The following is a 20273-nucleotide window of genomic DNA, read 5'->3' as shown; positions in this document are numbered from 1 at the left end:
TGGCACACAACTAGCCTTACTGAAAGATGAAATGAGTAAATAATTGGCTGCAGATTCAATAAGTCTTTGGTACGTAAGGGAAGAAAACAGGCTGTGGACCCAACCGTGGAACCAGAACCAAATCCTACAGGATTCCCAAAAGAAATAGGTTTCCAGATAAGTAAGTGTGCATCTTCCAAGATGTCTATGGATGTCTTCATCTGTCGTGGATGTCTGCTCTCTTGCCTTGTGTAGCAGAATGTCCTAAACCACCCAGCCAAGGAGGGATTGCTGTTTGCAAAACAGGTGGGCTAGTGGCTTCTTTGTACAAATTCAACTCATGGCCACAGGAGAAGGATTAGGATTGTTTAGTGGCTGAGGGAAAACACAGCACTTTTGATGTTTGATCTGGGACTGGGGAAGCAAGGGGTCTGGCTGAGTGGGCATACAGAGGATGGTAGGAGTGGGGTCCCCCTCCCTGCTCTTCCCATCAGCCTGATTGTTGAGTAGCTTTGGGTTCCCTAGCTATGCAGAGAGAGCTTAGGGCTGAAGGAACTGTGTTCCTAAAAGACTCTGTGAGAGCCTGGACCTAAACGTGCAGATGTGTATAGAACCCCCCTATCCCAGGCCTGCCCAGACTCACGCCACTGAGTCTCCTGAGCATGGAGACTGGCCAAAACCCTCTCAGGAGGGACTGGAAGAGCAGGGTTTTTATGAGGGCAGCAGAAGCAGTGTGGGAGATTCCAGGGTCTGAAATGCAGGAGACACACTTTAGGGGGAGAGAGGTGTAGACGTGCAGGTGGAAGCTAAGAGTGTAGGGAATCCTGGCATTCGTGACAGTATCACCTCGCTTGCACCCACAACTACTGATGCCCTCATCTCGATTTGTTTCCTGATGTGAATCAATATTTCTCTTAACTTATCACACTTTGGTTTCTTACTGATGAGAGGCAGTGTCCATTCAGCCTGGTGGCAGTTTCCCATAGTTTCCCAAACTGGTGGCAGTTTCCCAGTTTTTGAGCCAAGAGACTCTGAGAACCTCTGATGTAGCCTCTCCCCCCTTCTTTCGGTAGAACAGCATGGAATACTAATTCAGAAGTAAACTGGAATATTATACTTTAAAACAAACTTTTCTAGAAATACTTTCCCAGTGATATCCTGAGAGAAGTTAGTCATACCTTGAAGTTCATTCAACACTGGGTCAGAAATTTATTGGCTAAGGAATACAGCAGAAGTGATCTCCTGGCCCCCTGATCGAGATTTGGCCCTCTTCTTCACTTTTGACTAGCTGATTGCGTGAGAACTAAGATCTTGAGATGTTATCTGACTGTGGCCTTGCTCAGGAGTGGCCAAGCAACCCTCTGACTGCCTCTGTTCTTCCCTATCTGCAAATGATCGTTGGCGAGGTTGAGGGGCCTTCAGAACACCTGAGATCAGAATCCATCCCCAAGTCGTGGGCCAGCTGTCATGGTGATTCTATTGTAGCATCATTTTATTTATGAGCTTAATAAAAGAAATCTTCAGCCCCATCTGTTCAGTATGAGCCATTGCCTTTGGAGTCAGGACACGTGGAAGGGACTTCAAAGAGTTGTCTACTTTGTTAGAAATAGAAAAGGAGAATTGAATTGAGATTTATTGCCTACCTCTGCTGGGTGTTTCTGCAGCAAAAATGGCAAACTCTGTCATAAGGGCTTCACAGGGGCCCAACACCAAAGTTTGTTTTCAGAGAGAAAATCAGATGTCATGATTTAAATGTTATCAACCAGTTAGCAGCAAAGCTTGGTGCATGGGGCCTGCGTTCACCTCTCACCAAGCTCTGGTGACACGAATGCAGCTAACCTCCTTCAGAGCCCAGAAGGGACCCTGATTCAGGCTGCATGTTCCCATTGCCTGAGTGTGGGAAGCTGGCTGCGGCTAAACCAGGCTGTACAGTGCCCTGCTGGATAAGATTTAGGGTTGGGTGCCGTTGCCTCAACTTTCACAGCACCATGCATCTCTCCTTTAGAGTACTTATAGTTGACAATTTCAGATCTGTGTGTGTGAGCATGTGTCTGAGATGGTTTGCCTACCTCCCATTCTACATTATAAGCTCCATGAAGACACATGCTATTTCTTTGACTCAGCTGTGTATTCCAGAATCTGGTATGGTCATTGTTTGTTGAATGAATGAATGAGTGAATGAATAAAAAATCCTGGGGAGTATGGGGTCCTCAACTTATACGGGAGTAAACAGGCAATAAGTTGCCCTAGGTCATGCCTTAAAGAAGTGAAGATGGTTTTGGCAAAAACCTAGGCTCCAATTGTGTCCCACAGGGAGTGTTGTGTGCTTAGTCACTCGGTTATATCCAACTCTTTTCGACCCCATGGACTGTAGCCCAACTCCAATACTTTGGCCACCTGATGCGAAGAACTGACTCATTGGAAAAGATCCTGATGCTGGGAAAGATTGAAGGTGGGAGGAGAAGGGGACAACAGAGGATGAGATGGTTGGATGGCATCACTGACTCAATGGACCTGAGTTTGAGTAAATTCTGGGAGTTGGTGATGGACAGGGAGGCCTGATGTGCTGTAGTCCATGGGGTCGCAAAGAGTCGGACTCAGCAGAGCAACTGAACTGAACTGTACTGTAGCCCCAGGCTCCTCCGCCCATGGGATTCTCCAGGAAGAATACTGGAGTGGGGAGCCATTTCCTTCTCCAGGGGATCTTCCCAATCCAGGTCTTCTGCCTTGCAGGTCGATTCTTTACTGTCTGAGACCCCTGGGAAGCCCCCCCAAAGGGTGTGGTCTTGGGAAAACCAAGCAAGATGTTTCTTTGTCTGCACCCCACACCTCCACAGCTCTTAGACGGCAAAATCCAGGAATGCCATGGGAGCCACTGCTTTGAGTTCTTAGGGCTTCTGCTCTGGCCCCGGAGCCAAATTATCACCAAACCTTGGGTTTCAGACTGGCCTGGCTGTAGACTCTTGTGTTTCATTAACAGATGTTTCTGGTTCGTTTGTGTTCCCTCATTCTCTAAAATGTTGTTTTCTACATTTCCATACCCAGAGGAGGTTGGAGTCTGTTTTATAGTTATGCCCACAGTCTCTCCATTGCCCAAGGTATTTCTGTGGCTTCTGAGCACAAAAACAAACAAAAACCTATTAGCCAACTAGCAGTGCTTGTGTCTGATGCTGTCTGTGCCCTGTGTCCACTTGAGAGGTTAGCCGATTCCCCACATGGTGGCCTTGGGGATTCTGGCTTCTCTGAAGTGGCCCCATGGGAAAGATGGACGTATCTACACACCCTCTTCTGAACACAGTTCCTACATTTAGGAACAGGGAGCCGTACAGATCAGGGAGCAGTGGGTACGGAACCCAAGATAGAAGAGTCGAGGAGGGAACTTACCAGCGGTGTGGGGCTCACAGAAGTTTGGCTGGTTTTCTGGTTTCTCGTTAGGCCTTTACCTGCAACCGTCCAAGGGAAGAAGGAGGCACAGAGCTTAAGGGCCGCTCCTCCTGTGGTTCAAGGCCAGGCCTGAGGCCCTTGGGCTTGTCCTTTTCCACTCCCAACCACTCCCAGCCCTTCTTCTCAAGGACACCTCTCTATGCCTGCTTGCCCAGGTGCCCAGAAGCTCCCCAGTGTCTCAGCCCCCTCCTCCCTGGCCCGCACATGCCTCCACAGTGCTCCCTGCCACCTCTCAGGGTGCCTTTGTGACCATGAAGCAGATTTGCCCTCAGCCCGTGGGCAGGCTGCACAGGAATCCAGGGGTCCAGGCAATAGGAGGAGGGTCACATTCACCCATTTGAGAACTGTTCCTTGACCCCTTTCATTTTCCCCAATTTCCACCACCCCTGCCCCAAACTTCACCTACCCCTTCTGTTTCTTTGGTTTCTCCTCCTTGTGGACAAACGACTGAATATGGAGATGAGCCCTAAGCCCGTGATCAGTATGCAAATGATGAGAATGGACATCCTGGAAGGAATCACAGACAGCATCTGTATCTCTTGGAAGAAACCACATTTAAGTTCTCTGCTCAGGATCCCCTTTCCTGGGACCCATCCCCTCTCCCAGCCCCTGCCCCCACCCAGTTCCAGCAGCCCCTGGAAACCAGATTCTTTTAGAGCACCCATCACCTCCAGATCACACATGATCACGCATGATGGGACCTGGGGTGGCTGTCTGACACCAAGCCAGGCCCAGCCCCCTCCTCGGAGACTAACGTGGGACTGGAAGTGGGAGGATGCGGTCTTAGACTGGGGGAACAGGGGGAAAATAAACTCAGCAGCTTCAAGTGGATTATCTTCTCCCAGGGAAGAAAAAAAAAGTGAAATATAAGAGGGCAGTGGGGAGAAAGAAGAAGCAAACACAAAAGTAAAGCAGATTGAAGACAGAGAGAGAAATCCTGATGATGCTCCCCATTTCTGAGGGCGGCCACATCTCTGCCCCTGCATTTCATCAGACACTGCTTTCTCCTTATGATGAAATCTCCTCTTTAATCAAAATAGCCAGAGGGCATTTTTGCTGCTTGCAATCAAGAGTCCTAAACTGTTTTCTTTTGAAAGAAAGCAAACAAAAAAAATAAAAATAAGAAAGAAAGCAAACAGTCACACTGAAGATGGATAGTTCAAGAGGAGAAACAATACATAGCTGGAAAGCAGAGGGTGCAAACCCACTGCCGTGTTGCGTTGTTACTGCCCACCCGAAGCCCACTTGTCCCCTAAAGTTGCTCACCTGGAGTGATCTGCCTTGTGGACAACCTTGGAAGCCCTGCAGCTTCTGTTCTTGTTGCCCAAAAGGTCTGTGTCAGAAAGGATTTGTTGAGAGTCAAATAAGGCCCAACCTCAGGCCCTTCCGTTGCCTTCTGCATCCCTGCACCCCTGCCCATCCTTCTCTCAGTCTCCAGAGAGTGAGTGCCCTGGGTGAATACTGGGTTAAGTTCACCTGACTCTTTGCAACCCCATGGACTATACAATCCATGGAATTCTCCAGGCCAGAATACTGGAGTGGATAGCTGTTCACTTCTCCAGGAGATCTTCCCAACCCCGGGATCGAACCCAAGTCTCCCACATTGCAAGTGGATTCTTTTACAGCTGAGCCACCAGGGAAGCCCAAGAATACTGGAGTGGGTAGCCTATCCCTTCTCCAGCGGATCTTTCCAACCCAGGAATCAAACCGGGGTCTCTTGCATTGCAGGCAGATTCTTTACCAACTGAGCTATCAGGAAAGCCCACACAAGGCAGAAGGCGGATGGAACAAGCAAGGGCTGAAATCCAGCCCATACACTGTTTGCCAAACCATATACCCTGCCACTGAGTTCCATGCACTGGGAGGAAGGGCGCCTTTTCCAGATGTGCACAAATGTTCTATGTTGACTAAACATGGCCCTTGGTTAGAGAGGCTGACAGCTATGGGAGGGGACCGTCAGAGGCACCAGAGGGCCAGTCCTGTCCTTAAGAAACTGATCAGTAGGTAACGTAATTGTCACATTGTGTTTCTGACACCTATCAAAACCAGTAAGAGAGGGGCCGCCACGGTCACCCGCCTTGCCCCCATGAGAACATCAGGGGATGGGGTGTGTGTCTGTGTTTCATTTAAACTGAGGAGCTCATTTAGGTGGGACTTCTCTCATCCTGAGCCTAAAACTCAGGACAGACTACACACTTAAGTAAAAGCAGAGCCACACAAAGTAGAAATATGGTTGCTGAGAAGGATGTCACACTTTCGGTAAATGTGTGCTGAAGAAATTACTGACTGGTCAAACGTGAACAAGGCTCTCCAGTATCAGGAGGAGGCTTCCCCAAGCCTCCCTTATGCCCTTTGCTATGTTTTCCTACTGGCATTGTCCTCTGATGAAGCTAGAGAAAGATTTCCCTTCTAATTTTTATCTATTTATTTATTTTTGGCTGTGCTGGGTCTTCATTGCTGTGAGGGCTTTTCTCTAATTGCGGCGAGTGGGGGCTACTCTTATGTGAGGTGCATAGGCCTCTCATTGCGGTGGCTTCTCTTGTTGCAGAACACTGGTGTCAGGGTTCGTGGGCTTAAGTAGCTGCAGTTCCAGGTCCACAGTTTGTAGGATCTTCCTAGACCAGGGATTGAACCCGTGTCTCCTGCATTGGCAGGCAGATTCTTATCCACTGAGCCACCAGCAAGCCCAAGACATCCCTTCTAGAAATGGAAACAAGGAGAAGTCACAGGGCCGGGGGCGGGGGCGGTGGAGGAAGGCAGGAAAAAAAGGTAGAGCAATGTGCCTGAGAGAGGTTTTCTGGTATAAAGGGAGGTCTTCAACATTGGACAGAAGGACTTTGGGGAGCAAATGGAGCCCCTATTCCTTCTGCCTGGCCCAAAGGAGCAACATACTGGCTTAGACAGACTCGCCCCTCCAGGCTGCTCCACCCATGCCCTTCCAGCTGCTTCCAGGAGCAAACTGTACCCCTTAAAAGAAAGCATTGACCTCTTGGACCATATTTATCTCTGTATGTTATAAAATTATTTAAGTGGGCAATTTTTGAGGGTGCTTGCCTGGGTGCCTGTGTGCTTGCTAAGTCGCTTCAGTCATGTCCAACTCTTTGAGGAGCCCACCCGGCTCCTCTGTCCATGGGATCCTCCAGGCAAGAATACTGGAGTGGGTTGCCATTCCCTTCTCCAGGGGATCTTCCAGACCCAGGGATCAAAGCTGCAGTTGTTACGTCTCCTGCATTGGCAGGCGGGCTCTTTACCACTAGTGCCACCCAGGAAGCCCATCCAGGTGCCTAGACCACTATTTACAGCCTCAGCCACTTCTCAAGAAGTGAATATTCAAGATTCTAGTTCATAAGGCAAAGCTCTCACACCAGTGAGCCGCCCAAATCAGATGGCTGTGAGGGGAGAGAGGTTCTTAAGAGCACCCTGGGGCCCAGGCACCCTCCTCTTCCCCCAAACTCCCAGTTAATCATTAGCACCATCAGCAGCCACCCAGCTCTGGATGGATGGAGGGACCAGGTTAACCCAGAGAACCGAGTTGGTGCTCAATGAGTATTTACCTCACCAGCTCCCACCAACTGCCGTGAGTCACCCCCAGCTAGACCCACAACAGGTTCCTTACCTTGCCCGGACCAGAAACTGTTGGTGATGGCTCTTCTGTCATCGGTCACAACCAGCTCTGTAAAGTCCATGTCATCTCTGGCAAAGTCACGCTGGACACCACACCAGTACCAGCCAGTATCCTCCTTGGTCAGGCAAGACACAGTGACAATGAGCTGGTTTCCTGTATCCCTCAGGGCCACGCGGTCAGTGCTGTTGGGTGTGAAGGCAATGATGTTGCAGTAGTCCCGGAAATAGCCTCGGCACCAGTACTTGGGGTGGTCCTTATAGTGGGTGCTGTAGTTGCAGATGGCGGAAGCTGTGTCCAGCACAAAGCTTTCCTTGACCTTCTCATCCATGACCATGGCATCTGTGAAAACACACACAGACAAACACCATCGTTCTTTTAAACACATCTTGGCCCCTGTACCCTGGAGGAAAATTAGTGAAAGCATTGGAGGCAGATTTTTGCCTGTTTTGGGGTTGGCAACTAACCGATAGAGGTTGAACAGTGTTCCCCTAAAATTTATATGTTGATGTGGTAACCACCCAGTGCTTTTTTAAAAAATCTTATTTATTTATTTTTGGCTGTGCTGGGTCTTTGTTGTTGCATGTGGACTTTCTCTAGTTGCAGCGAGCAGGGGCTCCTCTCTAGTTGCAGTACTCGGGCTTCTCACTGCGGCGGCATCTCTTGTCGTGGAGCACGGGCTCTGGGGCACGCAGGCTTCAGTGGTTTCAGCTCCCAGGCTCTAGAGCACAGGTCAATAGTTGTGGCCCACGGGCTTCGTTGCTTCACAGCATTTGGGACCTTCCCAGATAAGGGTCTGAACCCGTGTCTCCTGTATTGGTGGGTGGATTCTTAACCACTGATCCACCATGGAAGCCCCACTCGGTACTTTAGAATGTGACTGTGTTTGGGTTTAGAACCTTTAAAGAGGTAATGAAGTTAAAGTAGGGTCATTAGAATAGGCCCCAATCCAATCTGACTGGTGTCCTAATAGAAAAGAAGATCAGGACACAGACAACAGAGGGATGACCATGAGGACAGTGAGAAGGTGGTCCTCTGCAAGCCAAGGAGAGAGATCTCAGGAGAAACCAAACCTGCTGACACCTTGATCTTGGACTTCTAGCCTCCATCACTGTTAGGAAACAAGCGTCTGTTGTTGAAGCCACACAGTCTGGGTTTGTTACAGGAGGCCTAGCAAACCAACACAGCAAACCTGGAGAAGAATTTTTCCCTGCTCTAAGAGCAGGGAAAATATGTAAGCCCCTCTGAAAGACTTTAGGAGGCCGCTCATGTTGCTTGGGGGGAGGGTTGAAGAGCCTGAGGCTTACTGTTAGTAAATTCTCCGCCCCTAGCTCACCCCTTGCTGCCCCACTTCACCTTGGCACCCTTGAAAGGAAAGTAAGGAGGTTTGAGACAGAAACAAGCTCATAGACATAGGAAACACTACAGTTACCAAAGGGGAAAAAATCAGGAGTTTGGGACTAACAGATACACACTACTGTATATAAACAGCTAAACAACAAAGACCTATTGTATAGCACAAGGAATTATATATTCAGTATCTTGTAATAACCTATAATGAAAAAGAATCTGAAAAGGAATATATGTGTGTGTGTGTGTGTGTTCACTTAGTTTCTCAGTTGTGTCCAGCTCTTTGCGACCCCATGGACTGTAGCCCGCCAGGCTCCTCTGTCCATGAGATTCTCCAGGCAAGAATACTGGAGTGGGTTGCCATGCCCTCCTCCAGGGGATCTTCCCGACCCAGGGATCGAACCTGCAGCTCCTGCACTGCAGGCAGATTCTTTACTGCTGAGCCGCCAGGGAAGCCCCAAATCAACTATGCTTCAATAAAAATTTTTTTTAATGTAGAAAAAGAAAAAGTAAGGCAGTTTTGAGGCTTCTGCTGGCTGTACAGTACTGAAGACAGAGGCATCTGGTTCTGTTCTGTCCTCAGGGGCTAAGAACTTCACGTTTCCTCTGTGCCTGACCAGAGAGGGGACCTCTGTCATCTCAAAATGTTGCTTAAAAAGGAAGTCATGCAGGCCTCATCCAGCTTGACGGTGGCTGGGGAAGTGTTTGACCAAGGAAATGAGATGGCTAAGAGAGCCCAGCCCTCCCTTAGCCTTCCAGATGCACATTGGGGCCCCTCAGTGCTGCCTCCAGAGTAGCCTGCAGTGGGTGTGACCAGCCCACAAAGCAGTCTCGTGTCTTGATGTCACTTGACAGGCTATGATATTTTGTTCTCATATGGACCCCATGAGAAAGATCATGTGATAATCAGTTTACCAGCCTGGATGCTGACCCAGAGAGAGGTGCAGTAACTTCAGAGATCACAAGCCTGGAGGAGGGCAGAGCTGGGGCCAGCCTGGTCCTCTGACCTTCTCATCTTTGGGGTCAGGTGTGTGCAGAAAGTGGGAAGTCCAGTCCTCATTTATCAGCACAAATGCTTTCAAAGGAAGGAGGGGAAAGGGAAGGGGAACTTACACTGAGAATACAGGGCCCTCATTTTAGCTGAGGGCTTCAAATTCCCCACCACCCTTTTATCAGATTGAAGAACAAGGACTAATTTGGACAAGATTTATTATTTTACCACCTTTTGTTTTCCCATCCAGCTCCTTCGGTGGCTTGCACTAATAAGCAGGAACTCCAGGCAGGAAAGGAAAAGCACCAAGTTTAGGGTTAGGACGCACCACCTCTGGGAAGCTTGGAGGCCTGGAGATGATCCTTCCCCATTTCTTACCTGAAAAGACAGTCAAAGAGAGCAGAATGAAGAGCCTCATGACTGGAAAGAAGTGAATCTTCAACTGGGATGACCAGATGGACCCAGGGGCCTTAGGAATCCTGGATCTGTTTAAAGGAAACAGATATCTTTGAGTTGAAGATGCTTTTATCCTGTTTGGAGAGACCAGGGAAAAGAAGGACCAACCAGTTAATCCAAGAAGTGCTGTCATGTACAGGTATCCCTGTTGTGCACTGCACAAAGGCACTTCAGCAGAGGGAAGCCATTTGCAGACATAAACTTACTTACAGACAAAATTCTGGGCTTCCTGGTAGAGCCCAAAACACAGAGGAGCTGTCCCTCCTGGATACATCCACTCTGGCAGACAAGGCACACTCAGAAGGGCACATGACTCCAAACCATCACTGACACACCTTCGTCTATGCACCTGTGCCCGGTCCTGCAGAGTGGTCCAGGTACCATCCAAGGTCAGGCCTCTTGTCTTGTTCACCACTCTTGGAAGCCCAATTCCTATTTAGCTGAAAGGAAGACCAATAAGGAGACTCATAGCTATCCTGCCTTCCAGGAGAACACTGCAGCCTCATCCAGGGAATGTGGCTAGAGGGTAGAGCCTGAAGCTGACATGCTGGCAACTGGAGCATGTGAGCAGGTGAAAGTGTGGGTTCTGGGGCATCAATAGCCAGGCTGTAGCCTGCAGACATCTTCAAAGCCTTCTTGGGACACATCAAGGCTGTCCGTGCGATAGATTCTTGCCCTGATTGCACGTGGGACCCATATGGTCTGGCTACTGATTTTTAAAGTTTGAATTATGGAACCACGCTCAGGTGAATTTAAGCTGAATGCTTATGTATCATACCCAGAGTTAGCACTTCTCATCAAGGGTTGGATGTGGTGATTGTCCAGGTTTTCAATAATGTCCTCTCCTGAGCAAGGAGAGCCTTTCTCTATTCACACCAAGTCAGCATTGGGCCAGCAGCAGGCCTGCATCATGGGAGGGGTTTTGCTTATATTGCCTCATTTATTCCTCAAGAAACCTTTGTGAGGTCAATAATTAAACTGCCAGTGGGACAAAATGTAGCAGCACTCTATAAATTCAAAGGGGCTCGAGAGACATACTCTCTGGAGGAGGGCGCAGCAGCCCACTCCAATATTCTTGCCTGGAGAATCCCATGGACAGAGGAGCCTGGTGGGCTACAGTCCATATGATAGCAAAGAGTCAGACATGACTGAAGCAATTGAGCATGTATGCAAGAGAAACATACTAATAAATTATAATATATGGAACTTAGTAATACAAGAAAATTCTGGATTTTGGATCCTGACAGAAGCCAACAATTGAGAAAGGTTGGACAGTGACTGGATAGATGGTGATATTAAGAAATTATTGTTGTGGACACAGTAGGGGAAGGAAAGAGTGGGATGAATGGTGAAAGTAGCATCAACATACACACACTGCCATGTGTGAAACAGATGTCTGGTGAGAAGCTGGTATATAACACAGGGGGCCCAGCCTGCTGTCTGTGATGACCTAGAGAGGTGGGGTGGGGAGAGGGATGGGAAGCTCAGGAAGAAGGTGATATATGTATAATTATGGCTGATTTTCATTGCTGTATGGCAGAAACCAACACAACATTGTAAAGCAATTTTCCTCCAATTAAAAAATAAGTTTTTTAGAAGTGAGAATAAAAGAAAAGGAAACACTGTTACACTTTTTTCCAGATGTGATAATGACATTGTCATAGCCAGCCTCTAAGATGGCTCCTGATGCACGTGCCACTGTGTAATTCCCTCCAGGCTTGAATCAGGGCTGGCCCAAGTGATCAGTAAAATATGGCAGAAGTGATGGCATATGGCTTCCAAGGCTAGATCATAAAAGATGTGCAACTTCCACCTCAGAGGTTGCACCACTTTCTTTCTTTCAGAAGTCAGCTGCCACGTTGTGGGGACTCTCAAGTGGAACTGTGGAAAGGCCATGAGGAAAGGAACCAGCTTGCTAGACATGGACGACCCGCCTTGAAAGTAAATCCTCCAGTACCATCAAACCTCCAGATGAATGCAGACCCAGCAACTTTGTGAGAGACCTCAAGCATGACCTGCCCAACCAAGATGGTCCTGAATTCCTGACCCATCAAAACCACAAGAGATAATAAAGAATTATCATGTTAAGCCTCTAAGTTTGGGGGTGTTTCATTAAATCACAGTCAATAATTAATATTGATATTGTGGGTTTTTTAAAAGTAGGCCCTTATCTCTGAGAAAACCACATGTAAAACACTCAGAATTGCTCAGAGCTTGTACCGTGAAACCAAAGAAAGTGCTAACCAAAGAAGATTGTGCAGAGATATCAGGAAAATACCCAAAACATGAAAAAGTAACATTCTAAAGCAAATGACAGGCTCAGAGTTCAGAGAATAAACAGGTGCATCTTTTAGCATTCTGACTATTATTTGGTATAATTAGTTCTATTGCTCCCTCTTAGGGAGAGAATTGATTTTCACTCTATTTGATATGTCAATAAAATAGTAAATGGGTAATAAGAAGAAGCTACATTTTAAAAATAACTTTTAAAAATACAAACCAAGATGCTGACAGATGAAATAATTTGATGTCCAAAATTTCAAAATAATCAGGTCAAGTGGGGAGGGGCCATTAATGAAACAAGGTTGACTGTGAGCCAATCATTATTAAAGCAAGATAATAGTTATACAAGCCTTTGTTATTCTAGTGTGTTTGAAATTTTTCATAATGAAAAGGAAAAAGCAAAAAAAAAAGTAAAAAGCAAGAAAACAAGCAAAGCATTGACACAGATATTACTAGCCTCACTTTAAAAATAAGAAAAACTGAGGCTTAAATAAGGCTAAGTTTAAATTCATACAGCTACTATAGCCACCATGAGCTAATGCTAAATCTGAAAGAAAAAACTCCTGTCCATCACTTGATTATGCTTCCCCAGTAGTAACAAGACTGCAAGACTGTACAGCACTTCAGAGACTACAAAGAGACTTTACATATGCCATGTCCACTGAGTGGCTGGGGCAAGATGCAACCGACTTTTCTCATTCCCATCATACCCATTATAGTAACTAAGGGCAGAGTTTCTGTAGAAAATGTGCATTAGTTCTAAGAAACAGAAGGCCCAAGTGGACCATGGCCAAACCATATATAAAAATAGAATCTGGCCCACAACCAGCCCAGGAAACCAGCCCCTTATCTATAGTAACTGGCCCAGGAAGCCAGCCCAATATAAACCAGACGGATCGGAAGTCAGACCATTATTTCAAGTAACAATCCAGAAAGCCAAACAATAATCCTTGTAACAATTGGCCCCACATGGTCAGGGCTAGATGAATAACTGACAGCATCCCTAATATTTGTCCTGCTTCCAACTAAAGACCAACTAGAGAAAGTGAAGTATGCCCCCTAACTCACCACGCAGAATGCCCCACTTTTAGTCAGCCTGCTGCAGTCTCCCCAGACCAACGGTCTCCAGTCAGGGTACACCTGAAGCCTTCTTTCTTCCACTATAAAACCATCCCGCTCTTCTCCAGCCTTTCAAACTCTGTCAGAGAGCAACAGGCAGTGGTTTCCTGGTGGCTCAGATGCTAAGGGATCTGCCTGCAATGCAGGGGACCTGGGTTTGATCCCTGGGTTGGGAAGATTCCCTGGAAAAGGGAATAGCTACCCACTCTAGCATTCTTGTTCATGGGGTCACAAAGAGTCAGACACGGCCTAGTGACTAAATCTTTGTGGCTGACTTCACCTCTCTAGAAAGTTCAGAATAAATAGACTTCATTTGTTCTCATTTTGTTGGCCTTCACTTATTTCTACAGTTAATAAAAATTTAAAAATCGGGTAAATAAGACAGCTACTCAGCATCTACTTTTGGTCCAGTGAATCTGTGTGGAGAAGAAGGGGGAGGCAAACTTTGATTTTGTCTGGGTGGTCTCTTTACCTTATTCCTTTAAAATGAAAGCCTAACAGCCACCTTTGACAATGTTTAGCTGAAGGGAGAAGCCAGGAGACAGAGAAACTCCTGTGACGTTAATCTTTAAACCTGAAACCAGGGTAGTTCTCACTACCTCTAGGCTAACTCCTCACCAGTGAGTCTTGCTTCATCTTTTTTGAGTTCACGCCCAAAGATATGTCACTAAAAGGCCTCTTCTGGGCTGGTAGAGCCCCTGAGCTCAAGAGATTCTCACTGACACCCAAGATATGACTTCCTACAAGCCTTCAGTGGGTTTGCTAAGCAGTGAATATCATAAAGGAAGAGAGAGAAGGAGGGGAGGAGGAAAAAGGGAAATAAAAGTTTTTCTGAAACTCAGGAACTGCAGCTTGTCTGATGATACCAAATGACTCAAGACAGACTGCTGCCTTCTTTTGAGAGAAACAGTTCCTTTAAATCAAGTCTTCCAAAAAAGGCATAGGTCAAATATTGCTACAGCAACTGGGTTAGAGTCTGAGAGCTAACCAGCACGTCCCTCAAGTCTCAAATTGGGCAAAGGTGAGTTGTTGGCAGACCAGTGTGCCAGGAACACCCATCACCCCCGAGTAAACCCAGGGCCTCATCCTGGAGGAGCATTTTCACTAAACCATAAAAATTAATTCAGGAGGAAAAGGCTGAAATCAAACAAAGGGATACCATTAAGAAAAAATTGGAGGTGGCAGAGACTTGGTTTTTTGAAACAAAAAAGATCCCCCAAAATGTTTGTTGGGGAGCTTGTCAGGAACAAAGTCTCCTTCTATATCCAGGGACCCTCAGGAATGGGGGTGGGCATTCCAGTCTTCTTCCTCTAACATACGAGTGTGAATGGTACCAGGAAGTGAGTGGGTGGGGTGACCAACTGGGTTTGGCATTAGTAGAAAAGAACATGCAAATTTTAAACATCCCAGATAGTGCTGATTCTGCTTGGACTGACAAAAGGAGATGCAAGAACATTTCCCTGAAGTGAAATGTTAACAAGATAAATATGGTTCTCAGGCTCTGGCCTAAGATTAGGGTCAGGATAATCTCTCAGGACTAGTTGAGAATTAATAAGAAGCACATTTTCAGTACACTTATCCTCTCTGATGTGGTTTAACTGAAATCCCCAGCTTGCTGTTCTCATCATGTTAATATATGTACTGTATTGACTTGGGACTAAGAGTCCACAGCTGCAAATTTGGACTGCCTAATCAGAGATGCCACCTCCAAATTCCAGGGCCACACGCAATGCCCCAAATGACATGTGAAAGTGAAGTCATTCAGTCGTGTCCAACTCTTTGCTACTCCGTGGACTGTAGCCTAACAAACTCCTCTGTCCATGGGATTCTCCAGGCAAGAATACTGGAGTGGGTTGCCATTTCCTTCTCCAGGGGATCTTCCTGACCCAGGGATCGAACCTGGGTCTCCCACATTGCAGGCAGATGCTCTAACCTCTGAGCCACCAGGGAAGCCCCCAAATGACATGACTAACATGCTATTCCTGTCTGGTGTCCCAACAAGAAACAGCAACTAAGGCAAAAATAACAAAAAACAAACAAACAAAAAAAAAGCAGTCCTCAAGTATACAAACCATAGCTTGTACTCGTGATTCTGATAATTGTACATAAGGTTAACTTAAGAGTTTGGGCTTTGTAGAAATTTCAAGTCCCGCTGCATGTCTAAGGATAGGTAGCAAGAATGTTGGGTTCTCCCATAAATCAGGGCTGCCTTGAAATCCTGGTGCTCAATTAATTATGTGATTGTGGACAAGTTACTTAAACTCTCTGTACCTCAGTTTTTTCTTCTGCAAAATAGAGATGGTAGTGAGGATGGTACCTCAAAGACTAGCAGGACCAAAAGAGAGAATGCATGTAAAATAGTACATAGCAAGTGAAAGTGTTAGGCGCTCAGTCGTGTCTGACTTTTTGTGACCCCTTACACTGTAACCCACCAGGTTCTTCTGTCCATGGGATTTTCCAGGCAAGAATACTGGAGCAGGTTGCCATTTCCTTCTCCAGGGGATCTTCCTCACCCAGGAATCGAACCCGAGTCTCCCGAATTGCAAGCAGACTCTTTATTGTCTGAGCCACTAGGGAAATATGTAGAACATGCTCAACAAATAATATTAATAGCTCTCTGGGGTCTCTTTTTGCCTCTATCTCACTATCCCTATTAAAATAAAATACTAGAGGAAATAATTGAAGACTCAGGTCTAAAAGAGAATTGTTTCTTCTCTAACTCTTGATGAATGGTTCAGAAAACTGACAAATACTCTGATCAGCCCAGGAAAAAGGAGCAGAGTGTGCTGGGGCCAGGGGTGAGGATCCTAGAATCTACACAGAATTTATAGGAGAAGGTGTCACATGGCGTCACGTAGCAAGCAGGCTGGATGCCAGGAGCAGCCAGGTGGATCTTCCAGCCCCAAGTGACCCTGACCCTCATCAAACAGTTATAAAAAAGTTAGTTATCATCTTTTATTCACTCAATACATTTACAACTGAATCCAGAAAGTTAAACTCAATTCAATTCTTGCATGCCATCATCTTCCAGGCAACTGCTGAGAGCAGGGTTCTCTGCTTAGTTCCACAGTAAAGCAGAACTGAGTCACCATCATGTACATGTCAAGCCCCATCAGTCCCCTTTTGTCAGTAAGTCAATGAAGCATGCTTCAGATTCCATAATTTCTGTTAGAGGAGAAGACATGTAGCAGTAACAATGGAGCATTGTCCTCAAGTCAGATACCCAGAAAAGAAGGACATGAAAAAAAAATGAATTAGAGAAAGAGGACATAGGGAAGGTACAACTAGAGGCAGCCAGCCAAATGCTTCCCACATCAGTAGACGGAATCAAAGACATGAGAGCCCCATCCCACGTGGAAAGGCCCTCAAGTGTTGATGCCGAATCTGAAGGTCAATGAGATGGACAGCCATCTTTCATGGATAACTACTCAGAAGTCTGCTCAATGCTTGAGTCCATGGACTTAGAGGGCTGGCAGATCACACAGGCTTTGAGGATCAAGAGATAGGTTTCCTTGAACTTCTTTATTTTATAAGCATAGACGATAGGGTTCATCATGGAGTTAGCGTGGGACAGCAGGATGCCCAAATACAGCACAGTTTGTGGCACTTCACCATTAAAGTAGATGATGCAGTTGATGATGGACAAAGGCAGCCAGGACAAAGCAAACAAGAAAAGAACCAGTAACAGAGACTTGGCTGTCTTGAACTCCCGCCCATAAAATGCACCTGTCTCTTTGGAGCCAGAAAAGTTCTGACTGAGTCGGTTCCGGATGATGTAGAAGATATCAAAGTAGATGGCACACATGACAACCAGGGGAATGAGGATCCAAATGAAGAAACTGAAGTAGACCATGTAATCCATCCTCATGACCGAACGGAATTGGCAGGGTAGGAAGGTGAGATTTTTGTGCGCTGTCAGTTTCATGTTCCAGCCAAACATGGGGGTCAATCCCACCAGGAATGACACCAGCCAGCAAAGGCCCAGAGCCAACCATATTCTTCTTTGCGTGGTGACTCTCCTGTATCTGTTTGCATGGAAGAGAGTCAGTGAGTTCACAGCAGAAATTGCTAACGGGTTGGGGGGGAGATGGAGCTGGACTGTTGGAATTCTATGGTGATTTCAACTAAACTCTACTGGATATGAAGACAAGATGAGCAGAGAAAAACCCAGCAAAGTTCTCTGGGCACTTTTCTAAAGAAGTACAATCTACAATACATCAGGAATATGTTGCCACGTGCTTCCCTACTGGCTCAGTGGTAAAGACTTCACCTGCCATGTAGGAAATGCAGGTTCCATCTCTGGGTTGGGAAGATCCCCTGGAGGAGGAAATGGCAACCCACTACAGTATTCTTGCCTGGGGAATCCCGTGGATAGAGGAGCCTGGCAGGCTACGATCCATAGGGTTGCAAAAGAGTCAGACATGACTTAGTGGCTAAAGAACAGCAACACGGCAATTGGGGATTGCATGCCCCTCTCACAGCGCCATTTCCAGCCCAAGAATTCTTCAATTCCTGGGAGGTAAGAGTTACTGAAGTCTCCTAGGATCACCTACCTGAGAAGAAACAATCTGCTCAAAGCATGTTTGCCTGCTGTGTTCTGCACTTTTTTTTTTTTTTGGCCATTATGATGACATCCATCATTTAGACTCTGCCTCTCCCACACTTCCCCTCTACCTGTGTCTGTCTCTGCTTCTCTATGCTTTACAAACACTTGGTGTTTGAGTTAGAGTCTATGGAGCTGCAAAAGTTGTGTTGAAGTTCTTCCAGGACCTTAAAAGACTCACCCAATCAGAAGCCACCATTTCTCTTTAAACTGTTCTTCCTGACAACATTCTACACAGACTACAAGAAGAAAGTGGATTTTATTAAGTACTGGCTGTGTACTCAGTAGACTTTCTCTCAATGAAATCTCGTGACAAACCGGGACTATTTTATGACAATCTCCATTTCATTGTCGGTGATGGTGAACATCAGAGTAGTGACAGCTACCATTTCCTGAGCACAGACTCTTTGTTGACATTTTTCTAAGAGCTTTAAGTGTGTTGACTCACTTGACCTTACCAGGAAGGTGCAATTATGATCCTCATTCTATGGGCGAAAAAAATGAAACAGACAAGCAACTTGTGGAAGCTAAAAGTGGTGGAACTAAAATTGAATGAAGGACAGTCTGAATTCAGAGCATTGCAACACTATGCTGAAGAACTAAGACACAGAAAGTTAAATAACTTGCCCAAGATCAGACCTCAAGGTGTGAGATTTGAACTAATGCTTGTTTGTATCCAAAGTTGTCTATAGCTGCCTCACCATGCTCTTTTCCCAAGAGAAGAGAGGAGCAACAAGAGACCAGTGTAATTCAGGACACGTGGGGATTATTCACTCGGCAGTCTGTTCTGTTCACATGGTCACACGAAAAATTGCTACTACTTTCTGCAATGGAGAACTTTTTTGGTCCCCTTCACATCATGGAAGAGGAAGCAAAATTACAATAACTTTAAAATAGCCTACATTTGTAAAGGACAGAACCATCAGTTTATCTCTCACTTTTTTTCCTCTCAGCTTATCTTATCATCTAGCATGTTTCTATCATTTCTAATAACCAAGAGCAATTTTTCACTAATTAAAGATGGATCAAGTTTTTATCATCTTTAGCCTCTGCCCCAGGGGATATGGAGCAGGTACTCCATCAGTGCGGTGGGGGGGATTGGAGGATTCCTTCATTCCTTGTTTCCAAGTCTCTGCTTGTCATTGATAAACCCTTCACACATCAAATGGTGAAAAGAACCACTTTCAAGCTCAGAGGCCAATTTGGATTTGTTTCCACTTAAAAAGTCTTGGGTCTGGACTTGTAGCTCCATTTCCCAGGCACTTCTATCACCACCCAACACCACTGCTCTTTAGGCAAGTTACCTGACTGTGAGCTTGACCCGCAGGTATCGGTCCACAGCAATGGCTAGCAAGGACATGATGGATGCGTGGGTGAAGATCATCAGCAAGCAGGTCATGAGAAGGCAGCTATAAAAGTGGATCGTGACGCCCAGGCTGATGACAATGGCCAAAGGCATAACCAGCACTCCAACAGCAATGTCAGCCAGGGCTAGGGAGACAATGAAATAGAAGGTGGTGGTCTGCAGGCTAGGGTTCAGTTTGACCACCCAGATGACCAGCACATTGCCCACTATGGCACAGAGCCCGATGAGAATCTCCACAGTGATATAGGTAACGTTGGCCAAGAGCACAGCAGTGCTGTTGACAGGCATCTTGTTTTCCAAGAGGAGCCTCCCAGGTGAGTAGTGTTCCAACAAGATCCGTGTGGGCCAGTCCCCCTAGCTCTTGCCACACATCCTTCCAGAGGTCCAGGTGTAGCAGCCACCATCCAGAACTCACAACTCACCCATTCTCTGTCTTCTCTGGTGTCACCTAGTCTCCTTAGAGAGATTCCACCACAGGCTGACGCGGGCCACACATCTCCAAGCTTGCAGAAGTCTGGGGAGGACAGTTCTCTGTGGCAGAATACGAAAGTGCAGCTGCTCTTAGTTCCCCTGCCCCTGCAGGGCTACCCAAGTTCCATCGAGATAAGCAACGCTCTTCAGTGGTGTTTAAGGAAGTGAGATGGGCCAAGAGGAAGCACAGAGCTAGGAAACACTCAGCAAGAAGATGGAAAGAAGGGGTGGAGGGATGTTCGCAGCATGGAGAAGCCTCAGCATTTATTTACTAAGGGACTGGATAAGAATGTCACACTGAGTGGGAAAGGAACTGGGAGCACTAACTGTAATAATGTTCTGGCTTTCTGCTGACTTAGCAGAGGCAAACAGAACACACAGAAGAAAAAGAAGTAGACTCTGGTTTTGTTGTTGTTCAGTCACTAAGTTGTGTCTGATTCTTTGCAATCCCATGGACTGCAACGCACCTGTCTTTCCTGTCCTTCACTATCTCCCAGAGTTTGCTCAAACTCATGTCCACTGAATCAACGATGCCATCCGACCATCTCATCCTCGGTCGTCCCCTGCTCCTCCTCCTGCCCTCAATCTT

The 20273-nt window shown here is 46.6% G+C and overlaps 1 protein-coding gene and 1 long non-coding RNA gene across 5 annotated transcripts; one reads left to right on the top strand and one right to left on the bottom strand.

Moving 5' to 3' along the window:
• Positions 1 to 11924, top strand: LOC122436543. Its single transcript, XR_006268039.1, has 3 exons — positions 1 to 160; positions 235 to 285; positions 11687 to 11924. It is a non-coding gene; the product is annotated as an uncharacterized LOC122436543 (long non-coding RNA).
• On the bottom strand, positions 1448 to 19903 carry ADORA3 (adenosine A3 receptor). 4 transcript variants are annotated; one of them, XM_043460336.1, is made up of 7 exons: positions 19152 to 19903; positions 9765 to 9871; positions 7040 to 7387; positions 4690 to 4756; positions 3830 to 3930; positions 3364 to 3422; positions 1448 to 1571 (listed from the first exon to the last, which is right to left on the bottom strand). In XM_043460336.1, the coding sequence occupies exons 1-7, from the start codon at positions 19499 to 19501 to the stop codon at positions 1560 to 1562; spliced, it is 1044 nt and encodes a 347-aa protein (XP_043316271.1). In that variant the 5' UTR covers positions 19502 to 19903; the 3' UTR covers positions 1448 to 1559. The 4 variants fall into 4 exon arrangements, with proteins under 4 accessions (XP_043316271.1, XP_043316272.1, XP_043316270.1 ...); XM_043460337.1 differs by lacking the exon at positions 3364 to 3422 and having other exon boundaries at positions 1448 to 1574; XM_043460335.1 differs by lacking the exons at positions 1448 to 1571; positions 3364 to 3422; positions 3830 to 3930; ... (1 more) ...; positions 7040 to 7387; positions 9765 to 9871 and adding an exon at positions 16185 to 17269 and having other exon boundaries at positions 19152 to 19338; positions 19636 to 19868.
• Positions 19904 to 20273: the final 370 nt, after the last annotated feature.

This window comes from Cervus canadensis, chromosome 2 (assembly GCF_019320065.1).
Source record: "Cervus canadensis isolate Bull #8, Minnesota chromosome 2, ASM1932006v1, whole genome shotgun sequence".
Lineage (NCBI taxonomy): Eukaryota > Metazoa > Chordata > Mammalia > Artiodactyla > Cervidae > Cervus > Cervus canadensis.
Note: the sequence above shows the minus strand (reverse complement) of the source record. Positions and strands in the feature narration are given on the sequence as shown.

What these genes read in the sequence shown, in the direction of transcription:
- ADORA3 (XM_043460337.1), bottom strand. Translation starts at nt 19,501, where the DNA reads ATGCCTGTCAACAGCACTGCTGTGCTCTTGGCCAACGTTACCTATATC. An exon ending in CGGGTCAAGCTCACAGTCAG is followed by an intron (nt 9,872 to 19,151) that starts GTAACTTGCCTA and finishes TCCTTTAAACAG; the next exon opens with ATCCAGGATTCCTAAGGCCC. An exon ending in CACAAGGCAGATCACTCCAG is followed by an intron (nt 3,931 to 4,689) that starts GTGAGCAACTTT and finishes GATTCCTTCCAG; the next exon opens with GATGTCCATTCTCATCATTT.